Source organism: Chiloscyllium plagiosum, chromosome 27, assembly GCF_004010195.1.
Source record: "Chiloscyllium plagiosum isolate BGI_BamShark_2017 chromosome 27, ASM401019v2, whole genome shotgun sequence".
NCBI classification, from domain to species: domain Eukaryota; kingdom Metazoa; phylum Chordata; class Chondrichthyes; order Orectolobiformes; family Hemiscylliidae; genus Chiloscyllium; species Chiloscyllium plagiosum.
Window position 1 is genome coordinate 5,820,084 of NC_057736.1, and position 19,237 is coordinate 5,839,320.

At 40.4% G+C, this 19,237-nt stretch overlaps 1 protein-coding gene across 1 annotated transcript; it reads left to right on the forward strand.

Moving 5' to 3' along the window:
• The first annotated feature begins 242 nt into the window (after positions 1-242).
• On the forward strand, positions 243-18,500 carry ctsl.1 (cathepsin L.1). The gene is made up of 9 exons (XM_043717288.1): positions 243-300; positions 433-530; positions 6,544-6,686; positions 8,025-8,216; positions 8,862-9,053; positions 12,035-12,200; positions 13,668-13,773; positions 16,510-16,614; positions 18,115-18,500. Exons 2-8 carry the CDS (start codon positions 434-436, stop codon positions 16,607-16,609), a joined length of 996 nt encoding a protein of 331 aa, XP_043573223.1. The 5' UTR covers positions 243-300; position 433; the 3' UTR covers positions 16,610-16,614; positions 18,115-18,500.
• Positions 18,501-19,237: the final 737 nt, after the last annotated feature.

A 19,237-nucleotide genomic window follows, 5' to 3' on the forward strand; every position in this document is an offset into this window, starting at 1 on the left:
CTCTGTATCAGTTAATTGAAGAATAAAATGTGTGACTTCCCTTCAACAAGAAATTGCCTCCTGAATTTCCTAAACAATTAAAAAGATCAATGGTGGGAACACTTCTGTCATGCTTAAATTAACTGTATCTTGAGATGAAACATCCATTTCCTCTATTTTTCAGTCAGTAAGCAAAAAACCTTATGATTGACAGTTAGGCAAGTATTTAAAAAGTCTGCATTTCCTTGATTCTGTCATTCGAGGTTTTAGTTGACTGGATTGTCTAGTCTCAATAGATCTCTGGTAAAAAGACATCTACAGGTGAGAAATATAGTCAGTTTCAATTATACTATCTCTGAACAGGTTGGTTAGAAAATATTTACAAGGACCCAAATTTAAATTTGTTTGTTTTCTAAACTTTGAATTAAATAATATGTTAACCTTTTAATGTAGAATGAAGTTTGTGATTTTAGTAGTTACTGTGGCATTGGCAAATGCTCTCAGCCTCTCTATTGAAGATTTGGAATGGATTGCCTGGAAAAAGAAGTTTGGTAAGTTATTTTTCTTGCTTTTTATTTGTTCACTTGGTTATGTAAGTGTTGCTATAAATCCACTAAGCCTGTTTCATTTTCTATACAAATGTCTAGTGGGTTGAAGTTTAAGTTGTATTGTGGAAACGCTGCCAGATTATAAAACCTTTTTAATCTTCGTAATATTGTTTTCACATAAAACATTGTTGGTGTTTTCCAACTTCCAACTTAAGGGCAGTTTAAGAGTGTAGTAAAGTTTGGATTTCAGTCAGTCTGGCAAACCATTTAGAGATGGCAAAAAGATACATCAAGAGAAAATTTCCACAAGTAATATTCCCCACCCCTCACCCCCTCTCCCTGAGGTGCCAGGCAATGTCGATGATCAACAAGAAAGAATCTAACTACATATTCTGACATTCAATGGTATTATTATCATCAAATACCCTATCATGAACATAGTGGAGCTCACCATTAAAACCTAACTGAACCAGCTACATAAATACTGTACCTGCAAGAGCAAATTAAAACTGATTAAACCGAATTAAAACTTGGACATGTTACCATGATTGCTCCACAGTTCACCACAATCAACTTGCAGGGATTACCACTGACCAGAAATCGAACAGGATTTTCCATACCAATACTATGACTCTAAGAGCAAGTCAGAGGCTGGAACACCATGGTGATTAGAAAAGGGATCAAGGTTATGGCTAGAAGGCAGATTGAGAAACATATCAGCCATGGCTGAGAGGTGGACCAGACTCAATGGGCTGAATGGCCAAATTCAGATCCTTTACCTTACGGTCTCATGGCAACTTACTGCCCTACTCTCCAAAGCCTGTCCATTATCTGCAAGGCACTGGCCAGAAGTGTCATGGTATATTCCCCAATTACCCCTGCCCCAACAACACTCAAGAGGCTTGAAATCAACTAGGACTAAGGGATCACTTGATTCGCACCAAGGCACTCCTTTATTGAGTTATTCATTTATTATCACGTTTATCTAGAATGATACATCGAAAAGTGTTTTATCACCATATTATGGCACCATTTTGCATTACAAAAAGAATAAGAAGAGATTACACCAATAGAGTTCATCTTCTGCACAAAGGTTCTTCAAACTCAGCTCCATGGCTTCTGCAAGCTGTCCAGGGTCTCACGGAGTCTTGCTCCGGGTGCAATAATGACAACCCCTCCAAGAGTCTAGGCTTAATGGCCTACAACAGCCAGGAGTCAGCACTCCGCAGCGATGTGTACCACGTGTACCCGCTCTGTGCACTGCATTCCCTGCAGCCGAAGACTCACTGACATCCTTCCAGCTCCCTCATGACATCATGAAGAAAAGAAAAAAGAGAGAGATGAGAAAGGACAGAGGGATGCAGGCAGCCTGGAGCAGATGGGCTCAGGAACCCAAACACTGCCTACTGTGCCTGCACTGCCATCTTATGTTAATAACGCGTTCTCTCCAGTGCTAGCACCTGGCAGCTGTATATGTACTCCCAAACTCTTGTTCAGCAGCACCATCCAACCCACAGCCAATACAATCTAAACAGACAAGGACAGCAGATGCCAGGGGACACTACCACCTCTAAGCCATCCTGAGTTGGAACCCTGCTGTCATCCTTCATTTCTGAAAACCCTAGGACTCCCTTCAATATGCTGATCTCAAATGGACTGCAACTATTCAAGCAATCAGCTCACTACCACCATGACAAGGGAACTTAAGAATGGGCAATAAATACTGGCCGTGTCACAATTCCCACATCTTGTGACTTAATAAAAAATGTATTCGGAATTCTTCTTTAGAGAAAAATGGGATATGTAATCAGAGGGTGAATCAGGAAGGTGTTAATCGGGGTCAGTGGGTCAACAGGAGGTGATCACGGGGTCTGCTGATCCTGGGCATTGAGGTGGGAGATGGGGAGCACATCCGATATCTGAGTGGAGAGGATATGCTGATGGACTTGGGAATGATGGACTTGTGGTAGGGTGGAAAGGTGCAAGATCTGAGCCTGATCGGTTCGAGGGAAGGTTGGAAGACTTGTGGAAGGAAGTTTTAAGGGAGCATGGATCGGAAAGGATCCTCAGGTCGGCATCTGGATCCAGTAGTCTGGTGTAAAGGCTTGTGATTCCATCAAATCCTCACCATGCTGATGCAGCTGGAATGCTTGATGGACAGGAATGTGGAAGATAGAAGTTCACTTTCAAAAGCAGTATGATAACAAGTTAAGCAGCCTCATTACCATATCGAAAATATCAATCCCTTGCTTGGATTGGGTTGATTGACTTCTAGACTTGGTTAAAATTGGAAATGGCTGGATTGGATAGGAATTTATGTTGGCAAGTGTCTGCTCAACCCTACTCAGCCAAAACCTCCTTCTTTGCATAGGTTAAAATGTTGGTTAGTGTGAATTTCAAAAATAATTTCTACCATAAAGTCAAGTAGTTCTCAATGAGAATTGGTCCAATACTTGGTGGCTCAGTGGTTAGCACTGTTGCTTCACAGCACCACAAACCTGGGTTCAAATCCACCCTCAGAGTGACTGTCTGTATAAAGTTTGCAAATTTTCCCCAAATCTGTGTGGGTTACTTCCGTGTACTCCAGTTTCATCCCACAGCCCCAAAACGTGCAGGTTAGGCAGATTGGTCAAAGCAAATTGCCCATGTCATTTGGGCTTGATACTGTGAGGAGCTCCAATATGCTGTGTATTAAAGTGTTTTGGTTTGAGGACTTTGTCACAAATGGAGATAGATTAAAGTTCAGTTGGACACAAGACAATTTGTAAGCTGTAATATAAGCTGCATTGCTTAGCTGAGGCTCAGAATTTACAGAAGTCTTTGCGACTGTTTCAGACATTGCTGCAGCATAACTGCAGTCCAACCTGCGCAGTTGGTGTTTCTTATAAAACAACACAACGGAGGACATCTCAATTGTGTAAAAGTGTAACGTGGATAACAGGGAATGAGCAGCCCCTGGCGAGAGGTTTATACAAAAGCTGCTGTAATAAAAGCAAAGCACTGAGGATGCTGGAAAGCTGAAATAAGGCAGAATGTGCTAGAGAAACTCAGCAGGTCAGGCAGCATTTGTGAAGTCAGAAACAGTGTTAATTTTCTGAGTCCGGTATGACTCTTCTTCAGAATCGAAAGGTGTTGGAAAAGATGGTTTTAATGCTGTTGAACAGGAAGGGAGGAGGAACAATAAAATCATAAAGTACTGGAATAGCTTAGTAGGCCTGTGAAAAGAGAAACAGAGTTAATGTTTCGTGTTAAACATGACTCTTCTTCTGGACTTGAAATTTTAGTTCTGTTTTTCTCTCCACAACTGCTGCCAAACCTGCTGAGCTTCTCCAGCACTTTATGGTTTTATTAGTATTGTGGTTTTATTAAGGGAGGAGTAGAAAGGAGAACAAATAGCAAGGATGCCCGGGGGAAAGGCAAAGACAGCGATAATGGTGGAATAGGAGAGATAGGGATGTGAAATCAGAGTGAAATAAGTCTGTTGTGCTGAGAGTAAAGCCAGCAAGACTGAAATAAAACACAGCTGGGGAATGTAACTGGAGTCCTGCCTCGGGCAACTGTCTGTGTGGAGTTTGCACATTCTCCCCGTGTCTGCGTGGGTTTTCTCCGGGTGCTCCGGTTTCCTCCCACAGTCCAAAGATGTGCAGGTTAGGTAAATTGGCCATCCTAAATTGTCCCATAGTGTTAGGTGCATTAATCAGGGTAAAAACAATGACTCCAGATGCTGGAAACCAGATTCTGGATTAGTGGTGCTGGAAAAGCACAGCAGTTCAGGCAGCATCCGAGGAGCAGTAAAATCGACGTTTCGGGCAAAAGCCCTTCATTAGGAATACAGGCAGAGAGCCTGAAGGGTGGAGAGATAAATGAGAGGAGGATGGGGGTGGGGAGAAAGTAGCACAGAGTACAATAGGTGAGTTGGGGAGGGGATGAAGTTGATAGGTCAGGGAGGAAGAGCTTCAGGGCAGAGGAAATGACCACCCTTCAAGCACTCTGCCTGTATTCCTGATGAAGGGCTTTTGCCCGAAACATCGATTTTACTGCTCATCAGATGCTGCCTGAACTGCTGTGCTTTTCCAGCACCACTAATCCAGAATCTGGTTTCCAGCATCTGCAGTCTTCATTTTTGCCTAGTTGATTTTAACCCTACTGCGAATCCTCTTGCAAGGATGCCTGCCTTGAAGAAGTTTTCCTCCTCTCTCTACAAGGATCCCAGGGAGTCCATCTCCCACTGCAACTCCCAGGTCATTTCCTCTATCCTGAAGCTCTTCCTCTCTGACCTATCACCTTCATCTCCTCCCCTACTCACCTATTGAACTCTGTGCTACTTTCTCCCCACTCCCACTCTCCTCTCATTTATCTCTCCACCCTTCAGGCACTCTACCCGTATTCCTGATGAAGGGCTTTTGCCCGAAACGTCGATTTTACTGTTCCTTGGATACTGCCTGAACTGCTGTGCTTTTCCAGCACCACTAATCCAGCATTAGTCAGGGGTAAATGTAGGGGAATGGGTCTGGGTGAGTTACTCTTCGGAGGGTCGGTGTGGACTTGTTGGGTCGAAGGGCCTGTTTCCACACTGTAAGTAATCTAATACAGAGATCACACTCTGAAGTTGGGGAACTCAATATTGGGTCCGAGAGACTGTAAAGACTCTAAACAGAAAGTAAGATGGCATCCTTCAAGCTTGCATTGAGTGTCATTATAACGTTGCAGTACGCCAAAGGCAGAAATGTGAGCATGGGATCAATTGCTGCTAATCGTTGTAAACTAGTCACCAACTACTCAGTGAAATTCAGTTTAGGAAGATGTCTTGAATATCAGAATCAAAAAAAGGAAGCCTAATCTGTTGCAAAAAGATTTATAGGGAATCACAGGATTTAATATGCAGAAATCAGTCAAATTGAAAGTGAGGCATCCCATATGTACAATTAAGCTCCATGGTAATTCATGTAGCAATTATAGATGTGGCGTGTTATTCTTTCAGCTTTTTTTAAATTTGTGAGATTTCAGAAATGTCAGGGTTTTTTTTCTTTTTTGTCAGTCCGATTTATTTCACAGTCAATATAACTCATGACAATATGTCAGTATCACTTAAACAGACTTCCTTATTTTATAAACATTACATTATAGCGTGTCCAATAGAATAAAGATCACCATCTTAACTTGGATCACATGAAGCATGACAAACAATGAATACCCCAAAGCTAGCCCAGGAATGTATATATCTATGAATGTAACAATTGTATAAAAAAGCCAGCTGTAATAAATATCTTTCAATGTGACTATTACCTTGCCAAGTTTCTTCTGTCTTGAGGAATAAAATAAGCATTGGTGGATCAGGTAAAATATCTTGCTGGAGGCAAAGCCCACTTCATGTCTTTTCTTTCCTTCTCTCTCTCTCTCTCTCTCTAATCTACCTTCTCTCTTTCCTCTTCCTGTGTATGACTGAATTCATCCTCCTGAATTCACCATCTTTTTAAGGTCTACTGTAATTTATTTCACCATAAATCCATAAATATCACAGGTTAGGGAGATTGATTGTCTAGTTTACTTGGGTCCCTGATGCCCTGGTTCCCTTTTTTCACCACTACAGGCTCACATCTCTGGCAACTTGTCGGTGAGATTGTGCTAAGCTGAAGGGTACAAGGGCAAATCCAAAGGCAGATGTTGTTTGTTACCCATTATGGAAAAATCTGCCCAATTGATTCCTTTCCTTCAGATTTTTATATTATCAATTGTTCTCAATTAATAAAAATATAACCTTTTATGTTGCAATGAAGACTGTTATTCTGTTTTGCTTTAGGGATATTGATGGGTTACGTATTTGAATTTATTACACTTTCTACAATATATCCATACATGTCTTGTATATATTGAATTTTAAATGTATTTGATGCATTAAAAAAAAAGTTAATTGACCATGGATCATTCTTCTAAATCGATTCAAAGTAACTCGCTTAATTTCACTCAGGAATTGAGAAAGTGAAGTGACTACTTTAATCTTTTCCCTTAATTCAAGGTAAATTGTACTCTTCCCTCAAAGAGGTAGACTATCGTAAGGAGATCTGGCTGACTAACTGGAAGACTGTTATAGTGCACAATATGCTGGCAGACCAGGGGTTGTATAATTATCGACTGGGAATGAACGCTTTTGCTGATCTGGTAATTCATTGTTTACTACTTTCTTTGGAGGTGCATCTACAATGCAGCTTTTGTATCGTGCAAAGTGGTTTCTGTTTTCACATGATGCCACAGTTGCTTTACAAACTTGGAGTTGGAGCTTGATTTAGATTCACAGAGACAGGTGGGTAGAATACTCTCATATTTTAACACTGCATTCACTGTGCACCAGCAAAGCAGATTTTAAAAAGTGTCATGGGATTTTCTTTAATGGCCCTGTTGATTTTAAAGTTACCTGGAGTGAGACCACTATCATTTCCAATTATTTAAAATGTAATGGGTGGGAGAGAAACTTGGCAAGGATATCAGCTCTCCCTTTGCTGCAGAATTCAAGTTCCAACCATGGGATGTCATCTGGCTAGTGACAGGAACCTACTGCAGATGCTGGAAATCTGAAACAGACACAGAGAATGCTGGAGGAACTCAGTAAGTCTGACAGCATCTGTGGAGAGAAAGCTGAGTGAATGCTTCAGGTCTGGCATAACTTGAATGCACCAGCATCAAGGATCTTGTGCAGTCCCAGCAGCAGGCAATATATCCATCTGTAGTTGGAGGGAGAGTACAACTGGTGGGATGCCAAAAAGCATGGTGCATTGGTAATGAGGCAAGTTTGGGAAGATAACATGAGAAAACTTGTTTTAGCTTGTGGACAGAAACCCTTCATGAAACTCAGCAAGATTGATGCTTAACTAAGTTTTGGCAATATTTAGCCCATGCAGTCCCTCACTGCACCAGATGGCCTCCATATACATCTTTCATGATTGTCATTAGCTAGTCAGAGAGTAATCAGATTTACTGACAGTAGACTTTAGACATTACTTTTGCTATAAATCTATCATGGCGTTGTCCAAAATGAATAACATTCTCATTTACTCATGACCACAAGTCTTTGTATCTCACTCATTTTAAGGAACCTGGTCAGTGTTACTAGTCAAGCTATTACTCCACAGTTCTTTATTCACTCAAGGGTGCGTGTGCATCATTGGCTGGGCCAGCATTTATTGCCCACCTTAGGTTGTCCTTGAGAAGATGGTGGTGAGCTGCCTTTTTGAACCACTACTGTATGCTGTAGGTCGACCCACAATACCTTTAGGGAAGGAATTCCAGGATTTGGACTCAGCAATGCTGAAGGAACAGCAAAATTTTTCTAAATGAGAATGGTGAGTAGCTTGGAGGGGAACTTGCAGGGGTGGTATTCCCATGTATCTGCTGCCCTTCTCCTTCTAGGTGAAAGTGCTTGTGAGTTTGGAAGCCTCTGAGGAGCCTTGGTGAACTTCTAACCTAATAATATTAACAGTTTTAATGATGTTTCTTTTGCAGAAAAATGAAGAATATAAAAAATTGGTGCTTGGCAACTGCTTGAGAAACACAAATTCCACAAAGCATGCCACATTCCATTCTCTGTCCTTCAATAATGTTGATCTTCCAGACAGAGTGGATTGGAGAGATAAAGGCTATGTCACTCCTGTGAAAAACCAAGAGAGTTGTGGTTCGTGCTGGGCGTTCAGTGCAGTAAGTCTGAATTGTGCAGCCTTACTTCACGATAAGGATTATGTTTAATCAGAATAAAACATTACATTCTGGTATTTTGAACATTAGATAAGCAAATCTTTGATTAAGTTGAAGTACGTAACTTTATGATTGAACTCTGAGGTTGTAATATCAATATTGACTGAGCTTGAACATATAAAAGATCCTTCTATACTTTAGTGTTAGAAGACATAAATTCTGCAGCTTGGTAAGATATTGAGGTATCTTCAATACATGAACAAGTAATTTTGTACAATTCAACCAGGTTTAATATACTAACCTCCCGATACCTTTACTGTTTTAATGAGTTTTCTTAATTAAAATCACCATAGTCCCAGTGGGCTGCACTGTCATTAAAGAGAGATGACTGGTGATGGTTTTAAGCTGAGGGTCATCACAACTCAGATGATGGGAGAGATTAAGAAGGAGGGACTTTCATGGTAATCTCAGCTGAGGCGGGGGGGGGGGATTGAATTGGTGCTGTTGGTATCACACTGCATTGTAAACCAACTGAGATAACCAACCACTTCAGCAATTTGTAATACTTAGATTGAAATACATGTTTCCTTTTCATTTTTTAAAATATGTTTTGCCTGTATGTAATTGTGTGCTTATTTTTAATCACAGACTGGATCTTTGGAAGGACAGCACTTTAGAAATACTGGTAACTTAGTTTCTCTGAGTGAACAGCAGCTTGTTGACTGCTCCGGTGGTTATGGAAATCATGGCTGTGACGGTGGACTCATGGATAATGCATTTCGTTACATAATAACCAATGGAGGAATCGACACTGAAGAATCGTATCCATACACAGCAGAGGTTAAGAGAATCTTGACAGAGTATTCCATATTGAATCACGACTTCAATTCACATAGGAACAACCGCCTTTACACATTTAACACAAAATCCTACATTTCCCTTAATCAAATGAAAGCATAACAGATATTAACACAAAAGCATGCATATGATTTGATCTTTTACCTGTAATTTTTGATTCCATGTCTGCACAAAGACTAGATGCATTAACTAGCTTGATATTGGATTGAAGTGCGATTAAATACCTGAAAAATAATTGATCCTTGAACTCAAGTGGATCTTTAATGGACTTTTTAAATCAGCATATTGGAATTAAAACAGTTACAATGAGACAACCACGCTACATAACCCAATATATTCAAAGGATTATTTTTTCTTGAAGGCAGTGCAAAAGTATGTCTTTTTTTCTGTGAATTGCAAGAGCTTTGCTCCCTGGTCATTAGAGTTCCAGCTGATATCCATCATAGGAACGTAGGAGTTCCCAAGGTCCATCAAGTTCACCTTCAACTATTCCAGTAGTTGATTATGCAATGATAATAGTGATATTGACTAATTATAGCCATTAATCTCTTCCATGGTACTGTTAGGGTCATAACTGTAAATCTCAGCATCCCTGGATTATAAAGGGTTATCTTTATCCTAAACTGCTGACTATGGATGAATGAACTTTGCTACAACTTGCCATTCAACTAGTTCATAACTATCCTGCATTTTATTCTCACATCCAGCTTTATGACTGAAAGTGAGAAGCTCCTGACCCAAGTCCCAGTCCATGACATTTTAGCTGTGGAAGGAATATTCATGATACCATCCAAAAGGTTGATTCTCCCAAGCTTTTGCCCATTGTTCCCTGAGAGAATGCATGCACTGAGTTACCATTCAAATCTTTGTTATGTTGCTTTTTGTGATTTTTCATTTCTTTTACCTTGCAAGTTATTTTAATTTGTTCTTGCTGTGTACATGAGGCTGGAGAGATTCCAGTTATTGGCCTCTCTAGTTGCAATATTGTAAAGTTCCACTCATCTAAGGAAGCCCTTGCAGTGTAAGTTCTCCTAGAGTGGTGCTATGGAGGCTATAATTGGGTATGCATGTATATGGATGCATGTTTAATCAGAAATAATAGATATTTAGGTAAATGTGTTACTTTTATTACCACAAAGGAGATGTTGGAACACAGAACAAAATTTCAAAATTCGCCAAAAACACCAACTTTGGAGATTTGGCAAATACTGAGAATGGTAATAATTAATTTAAAGAGAATGCAGGCTAGCAGAATATGGACAAAAATGGCAAATCAAATTTAATATAGAGAGAAATATGGGCGGCACGGTGGCACAGTGGTTAGCACTGCTGCCTCACAGCACCAGAGACCCAGGTTCAATTCCTGCCTCAGGCGACTGACTGTTTGCACATTCTCCCTGGGTTTGCTCTGGTTTCCTCCCACAGTCCAAAGATGTGCAGGTTAGGTGAATTGGCCATGCTAAATTGCCTGTAGTGTTAGGTGAAGGGGTAAATGTAGGGGAATGGGTGAGTTGCGCTTCAGTGAGTCGGTGTGGACTTGTTGGGCCGAAGGGCCTGTTTCCACACTGTAAGTAATCTAAAAAAAAATGAGGTGTTGCATTTTGGCAAAATAGATAGGGAGAGGGAATTGAGGTTAAATGATATTTTAAGAAGGAGTTATACAGACCCAGCTAAGAGTTGAGGTGCATGAATCTTTGAAGGTGGCAAGACATATTTAGAAAATTGCTAACAAAACAAACAGGGTCTTGACCTTCACAAATGAAGACACTGAGTGAAACCGGAGAGAGGCAATAACCAGAGCATTTTGTCCAGCTTTGGTCACCCCACTTCAGGAAGGATGAGAGGGTAGGATGTGGATTTTCCAGAAAGATTCACAAGGATTTGAGATTTTAGTGAGATAATTAGGTAGGAAGAGATTGGGTTATTCTTGGGGTAAAAGAAACTGAAAGGAGATTTGATCGACATGCACAAGATTAAGGCAGATGCAGGTAGAGTAAAAAAGGAAAAGCTGTTCCCATTAGTAGATGTTGCAAGAACAGGGGGACACTGATTTAGGGTTTGTGAAAAAGAACTATTTTTATATAGCAAGTAGTGACAAAGGTGGTATAAGTAAAGACTAATTTCAAAAGAAAAGATGTGCACCTGAGGGAAATAAATGTGCAGGGGGATTGCTGTGGAGAGCTGTAAAAGTAAAACTATAAAATTGTAAAAGGGACTTAGTGAGCTGGTATTATGGCAATGTGGCTCTAAGAAAATCAACCACATAATCATAAGTGATTTCTGCCTAAAGGGGCAATTCAAATCTAAATATCAAACTAATTCCCAGCAATATGCTTCATTCAAAAAGTTCAGAGCTGAAGATGGTAAGTTGAATAATTAGTGAGTGGAGTTCATCTCAGTGAGTGGCTATGAATATTAACAGACCCATTATTTATTTTACTTTTATCGATACCAACAAATATATTACATTCTGAGCAGTCTTTTCTCTGTATAAAACTGTGGCTAAATGCAGTCTGCGCAAAGAGAGGTCACTAGCTGTTTTGCAATATTACCTTACATCTTGAAAAGGAGGAATGAACAGGATTACTTGGAGAATTGGCACTAAGTACATTTTTCATTTGGAAAGCTGGCACAGTGAGAATGGGACGAATGGCCTCCTTTGTGCTGTAACAATTCTGAAATTTAATTAACAGACCTAGTCATTTTTGTATCCCACCCAGTACCTTTCTGCATCCCACCAAATCTATTCAGTGGTTTGAAATGCTGGAAATGGCTAGTGTGGCAAGTGCCATGTCATAAGCAATAATGCCTACATTTTAAATTTGCACACCCAATGGAAACAACAGAAAAACTACAGACGTGGCGAAACTGTTTTTGAACATGAAAGTGTTCACTTCTGATAAGGTATATAACACATGGCATTCAGCACATTAAGCTCTGCTGCTTTTGTTCTACTTTTTCAGGAAGGATTATGCAACTTTAATCCAGAAACTATTGGTGCTGTATGCAATGGGTACATTGATCTACCCAAGGGAAGTGAGGCTTATTTGCAAATGGCAGTGGCAGACAATGGACCAATCTCCGTTGCCATTGATGCAGGTCATCTATCATTCCAATTATATTCCTCAGGTAGGCATTTGGATGGAATAAGTTGCCTTTTGGATAATTCTTTGCCCATTTAGATTATGCAGTTTTATGATTTAACATCCATGGCACAGATTCTTGTTCCAGTGATTCATGTGATGAATTTGGATGCAGAAAGCAATCTACACATCAGATATACCAAATCTGTATATTTTGAGCTATACAAGGTATATAGATGCAATTTATAGTCACTTCTGCTGTGCAAAACCGAATCCCTGCTCAATGAGATGGAGTGAGCTATTAAAAAGGCACATACGCTAGATGACAAAAGATCAGGTTGAGCATAGAGGAAGAAGTCATGTAAGAAATGTACTGTCATAATCATGGGTGAGCTTAATCTATGTGGAGTCCACAATTTAGCTTTCTCAGATTAACAGGGGAGGCAGGCGTGTTAGATGTTGACTAATTTCCCACTCCCACTTACAAGAAAGCTCTCCATTTCACCCTCCAATCATCTTGCTAAGGGGTGACCGATGATCTTCTTGAGCTATCGCAGGTCACAACAGTGGTGTTCTGGGAAGAGCCAGCATATTCTGGCTCCTAAAGCCCATTGGTCAAGCCTGTCCCTCATGCAATCCAACAGTGAGGAGGTATAGGGAGAGGGGTTCAGGGGAGTCAGAGGCAAGGGCAGGAAGCTGGCTTTCAGAGGCCACTACTTTGCACCCCCTCCATACATGACTCTGGTGGCCCCCAGATTCAGGCAAATGGAAATACCCCCATAACCTGGCAGGCAGGTTGCCCCAGTTATCCCGTCTGGAAACCATATATTTTTCCAACTTGCCAGGAAGGCAAGTAATTGGGGAGGTGTTGAACTGAAGACAATAAGTGCCTGCAAATTGACCAAGGATGTTACCAAGACTGGAATATTTTAGTTATAAGGAGAGGTTGGATAGACTGGGACATTTTTTTCCCTGGAGTGTAGGAAGCTAAGGGGTGACCTTATAGAGAATTAGATTTAGAATTCGAAGTCTAAAACTAGAGAAGTCTAAAACTTAAAACTAGGTTTAGGGTGAGAGGGAAAACATTTAAAAGTGACCTGAGGGTCAACTTTATCACACAGAGGATGAAGCGTGTATGGAATGAGTTGCCAGAGGAAGTGTTACAGATGAGTACAGTTACAACATTTAAAAGACATTTGGACAGGTACATGCATAGCAAACATTTAGAGGGATGTGGGCTAAATGCAGGCAACTGGGACTAGTTCACTTTAAGAAACAGGATTGGCATGAATGCATTGGGTCGAAGGGCTTGTTTCCATGCTGTGTGAGTCTGTAACTCTTTATTTTGTGTGGATCAAAATATTACAGATCACATTTCATAATGGAATACTTGTCGAATAAGATGTCTTTGTTACCTCTGATTCTCCCTTTATCAGGGAATTTGTAAGTGTACAAATCTTTTGTAGCCTGTTCCTGGAAAAACATTGGTAACTTTGTTCCTTTTTGAATGCAGGTGTCTATGATGAGCCCTTGTGTAGTAGTGAAGAGCTTAATCATGGTGTTCTAGTTATTGGATATGGAACATTACATGGAAATGACTATTGGCTGGTTAAGAACAGGTAAAGGTATAAACTACTGCCTTGCAAACACCACACATAATCCAGGCCTTGGTTAGTTCAGTGAGCTGGATTGCAATAATAAGTGTTGCTAACAGCACGGGTTCAATCCCTGCACTGGGTGAGAAGGACTCACTGCCTCAAACTCTCGTCTTGCCTTAGGTGTGGTGACCAGGTTAAACTTCAACCAGTTGTTTCTTCTCAAATGAGGGTGTGGTAATCTGGGACTGATGATACTTTTTGATTATATAATCCATAAAACTGACTTAACCCTGCTGAACATTTCCTGGTATTGTCTCAGTTTTCACGGAACACTGGCTTGTTTGTTTTCCCTTATTCTTTCATGGGATCAGGGCATCGCTGGCAAGACCAGCATTTGTTGCCCATGACTAATTAACCTTGAACTGTGTGATTTGCTCATCCATTTTCATGTGGCTATTAAGAGTCAATTATGTTGCTGTGGATTTGAAGTCACATGTGGGCAAGACCAGTGAGGGCAGCACAGCAGATTTTCTTCTCTGAATAACATCAGTGACCCAGATGTTATTTTTATTTCTCAACAATGGGCAATTGTCCCATGGTCACCATTAGTGAGACTAGCTTTCTTTTCCAAATTTAATAATTACACTTAAATTCCACCAAATTACATTTGCCAACAATTGTGTTTCATAACCAAGAAAAGAGACCATCTGTATTGACTGTTTATGTTTGCAGAATAAAGTAGTTAACTAATGATTAATGGGATTTATCACCTTGGTGTCATTTTCCACTCCTCTTACAATGAGCTCATAACAAGAGATCAGTTTGCTAACCACTGAACTCTTTCCCTTCTGAAAGCCCAATATAGTTCTGTTTAGCCGCAGATGGTTAGAATTTATTATTTGAAACTATTTCCAAAAGATCAGCAACTTTTCTTCTTTCGGTTCTTTTTCCTCTTCCATGCTCAGCTATAGTTTTACTTTCTGCTTTGACAACATACACAGCTCACTGTGTCTTTCATTGAGCATATTGTGATTGACAAGGATGTCTTTGTAGCAATCATGACAATACCGTCAAGCAGCTTTACTTGGTGTTCTTAGATATGATCAAATTTCATTCCCATATTGTTTCTTTATTTTGAAATACTTATCCTTAGGGATAAAAGAGCAGGGAAATCTCAGTAAAAGCAGGAATTAATTTATCAAAATATTTGATCCTTGTCTGTCATTCCACATTCCCATGGCATTTTTCTTCCCAAGCTCTGGCTTCTGAGTTAAGGACATTCAGGCCGAGTGCTCCAGTTTCCTCCCACCAAACAAAGATGTGCAGGTTAGGTGAATTGGCCAAGCTAAATTGCCCATAGTGTTTGGGAATGCGTAAGTTAAGTGAATTAGTCCGGGTCAAATATAGGATAATTGCCTCACAGCACCAGGGACCCAGGTTCGGTTCCAGCCTCAGGTGACTCTCTGTGTGGAGTTTGCACATTCTCCCCGTGTCTGCGTGGGTTTTCTCCGGGTGCTCCGGTTTCCTCCCACAGTCACAAAGATGTACAGATCAGGTGAATTGGCCAGGCTAAATTGCTAAATTGTCTGTGGGATATGGGTCTGGGTGGGTTACTCTTCGGAGGGTCAGTGTGGACTTGTTGGGCTGAAGGGCCTGTTTCCACACTATAGAGAATCTAATCAGATCTTCAGGGCTGCATGACTGACATGGTAGAGGGCATCCTCAGAGCTGTTTTAGCTGCCTCTCTGCAGCTACAGCGGACAGAATTTGTTGGTCTGTATCTTTACCTCTATAAAAGGGTATTTATTGCAGCAGCCAACAGTAATCCTAGACCGTTTCAGATTCAGTCAAGGAGGCCTTATTTCACTGGCACCTGATAGGATGGTTTCCTTTGGGTCCTTAGTCAACTTGTGTGCCTTTAACTTGAGATAGCTGACCAGCCCGTAAGGTGGTAGCTGGGGTTTACAGTCTAGGGGCTGGGCAGTAGTTAAAAAGCTGCCTTTCAAAGTCACACTCTGGCTTCACACAATGAGTATTCATATCATAGTCCCTATGCCAATGAACCTTCCTGCAGAATACTTAATTCAGCTTTCTGCTACACCAGATTTTCCAGGGAGCAGAAAGTTAGATGCAGTATTTTTGCAGTGTTTTGGTATTATTTCTCAATTGGGTATTGGAGAGTGAAGTTAAACATGAATCAACACAAGGATGTCATCTACAGTGCCTGTAAGAGTAATACATGAATATTTAAAGGAAAAACATGTAATATGTAGTGATGTAGTTTAATATGCGATCTCCTACATGACATGATATTATGCACTTCAACAAATGAATGTTCATGCAAACATATACTGTTATGGAAACAAACTTCATTGAGTTAGGATCCAATGCAAAGGCAGCTTTAACATGCTTCAATTTCCACAAACGTATGAATGCCATTAAAATTCTAAAACATTTTCAGCTACCTCTGTTAAATTCCACATTCCAATAAAATCAAAATACTGCAGATGCTGGAGATCTGAAATAAAAACAGAACGTACTGGAGCAATTCCATACGTCTGGCAGCATCTGTGCAGAAAGAAACAGATTTTTAAGTCTGATATGATGCTTCATTGAAATTGTAATATTGTTAAGTGTAATTTGAAGATATATTTGCACAAAAACTTAAGAACAGAAGAAATAGGAGCTGGAATCTGCCGTCTGGCTAAGGTTTTAACATTTTGGAATATTCATATTTCATCATTTTCTTTTTGTTAGCTGGGGTACAGACTGGGGTGATGAAGGATTTATTTACATGTCAAGGAACAAGAACAATCAATGTGGAATTGCGTCTGCAGCCAGCTTTCCTGTGGTTTAGTCTAAGTAAGTTTGCCTTGGTCAATTTATTTCAAAAGGGAACATGGTGACTTTATGAAGTGACCAGTGATGGCACCTGGAGGTTGTGGTGGGAAGGGTAGAATGGGTAGAAATTGGCGGATGATCTTCAGGTCTAAAATGCTGACAGATTCAGCAGTGGATGGCCAAAGTAAATTGGTGCAGGTTTTGAATTACTGCTAAATTTATCATGTCCATTTTTGGGTAATGTTGCCAGATGCACAAAGCCAAGGATTCTTCACAGTAGGGGAGCAAGTTCTAGGATGTTGACCTGCAAGATAAGAACAAAGGAATGGCAATATAGTTCTAGATCATGGTATGTGGCTTGGGAAAGAGTCTGAAGGCAGTAATGTTCTCATGCAGCAGCTACCTTTGTCCTTCCAGCTGGAGGTGGTGGGTGTTGTCGGAGGAGCCTTGGCATGTGGCTGCAGTGCAACCTATAGATGGTACATACTGCTGGCACAGTGTTTCAATGATGGAGTGAATGAACTTTTAAAATGGCAGATGAGCTGCCAATCTAATGGAATCCTTTGCCTTGGATGTTTAACACAGTTGAAGAAATCCTTTTGGAAAATGTGTTTTCTGATGAGTTCAGCAGGGGTCAAACAGAACAGAAGTATTCAGTTTCAAGAAAAATCCTCCTGTGGAGCTAGGAGGAGCAGCAACCACACTCCCCCAACCTCTCCCATGGGATCTGAACTCCACCATTGGTAATCCCAATGGTTGTAGGAGTCAAAGTCAGGCTACTGCTCTTCTTGCAAGAAGATTAACACCTCCTTACTTCAATGCAAAAACTGCCAATAAATATCCTTCCTTCCCCTGGTTCTAAGCCAAGGCAAGCGAATGGTAAAAATAAGGACAGAACAAACCAAAACAGAGCATTTAATAAATAATTTACTTCTCCAAACATCAATAGATAATGATTGGGACTGAGGTTACATCCTATCAGTCACTGACATGAAGAGCTGGTATACTTTTCACTTTTATAAAAAAACAATTCACTCCAATGTAGGGGGTGCAGAAAGTTTATTTTAGACAGAGAAATGATTTCCTGTCCATAACTGTGGGTTCATGGCAGACACATGTTTGTGGTCATGAATTTGCAACTTAATATTTGTGCATTATTATTACAGTTATAAAAAAAACCCTTTACCTTTACAATGTTCACTTCATAAGCTTCGGACGTCCTTGCACCCTCACAGTTGATGAAGTACTTTTGAATTACAGACAGGTTGTAAAGTAGAAAGTGTCACAATTTGTACACAGCAAACTTCCACAAATAGCATGGTGATAATGAGCAGATAATTTGAATTTATCACATTAGTTGAGCATGAAACATAGGCCAAGACACTAGTAACACTAATTAAAGCAACAAAGGATAAAAATAAACACGTACATTTGCTCATTGGGCTAGACCATTTTTGCCCATTTAATTTCCTGTTGCTGCTTTGTTGTACCAACCTTAAACTTCTCTGCTTTTCTTCATAGATTTTGAAATTCTCAGTAATTCCAAAATGGTGCCATGGTGGATACTAAAGGATGCTAATATAAAATATTATATCATATAGCATATTTTTGAACCCCAATCACTTTTAATAAATTGTATAATGCATTATAAGCCACTGCTGGATACATTTAGTTTTGCTAGTTTAGTTTCTCATAGGCAATGAAACCTTATTGTTTATGCATGTACTGAGCCATAGTATTTTGAGGGTTTTTTTGAACAAGATTTGTACATTGGAGATGTTCATACACATTTTATGACATTATACTTCAGTCCATTATACTCTCCAAAATATTCTGGAAAGATAACTGGATTTGTCTGGTTCTGCTATTGATGTATGTTGCAATAAATATGTCATTTTTAACTTCAATATTTGCTGCTTCTCATTAGCTCTGAACTATTTGTGCGTACGTGCAGCATGCCACGATGATGAAATTGAACATGAGAGCCCTTGAGAGGGTGGGGGTTCTCAGTTTTCTTAAAGTGCTGCAGCCTTTGCAGTCGATCTACAACATTATTAGGAAGCAAATTCCAGGGTTTTGACTATTTTCTTTATTTATTTATGGGAAGAAGGCCATCTTTGGTATATTTGCCTGGGTATCAGACTCATGACAATGGCAAGGAAAGGGACTAGTGTTGGGTGAGGGATATTGAAGGGGAAACAGGAGAAAGAGAATGGGTGGAGGATATGATGAAGGGCTGGGAAGGAGAATGAGTAAGGGACATGGAGCGAAGGGCAGAGGACAAGGAGGGGGGAAGGATGGAGACAGTGAAGGAAAGGCATGAGGTAGAGTGAGAGGGGCAGGGAGGATAGAGAAGGGGGTGAGAGAGACTGAAAAAGGAGAGGTTGAGAAGGTGGTGGGAGTTGAAGTAGGGGATTTGTGGGAAAGTATACGTGGATTTTGGAGTTGGGAACAGTAGGGGTGGTAGGGTTGGTGCAGTCGGGGAAGTCAGTGATACAGGGGTTGGGGAATGTGTGCTTTGGGGTGTTCAGCAGCTTTAGTTTTAAATACACTTTAATAGAAGAAGTCTTTTCCAATCCAGCTACCTATGCACATAACCTCCCACCTTGTTCTTGCGATTAAAAGTCTTCAGCAGGCCAAGCAA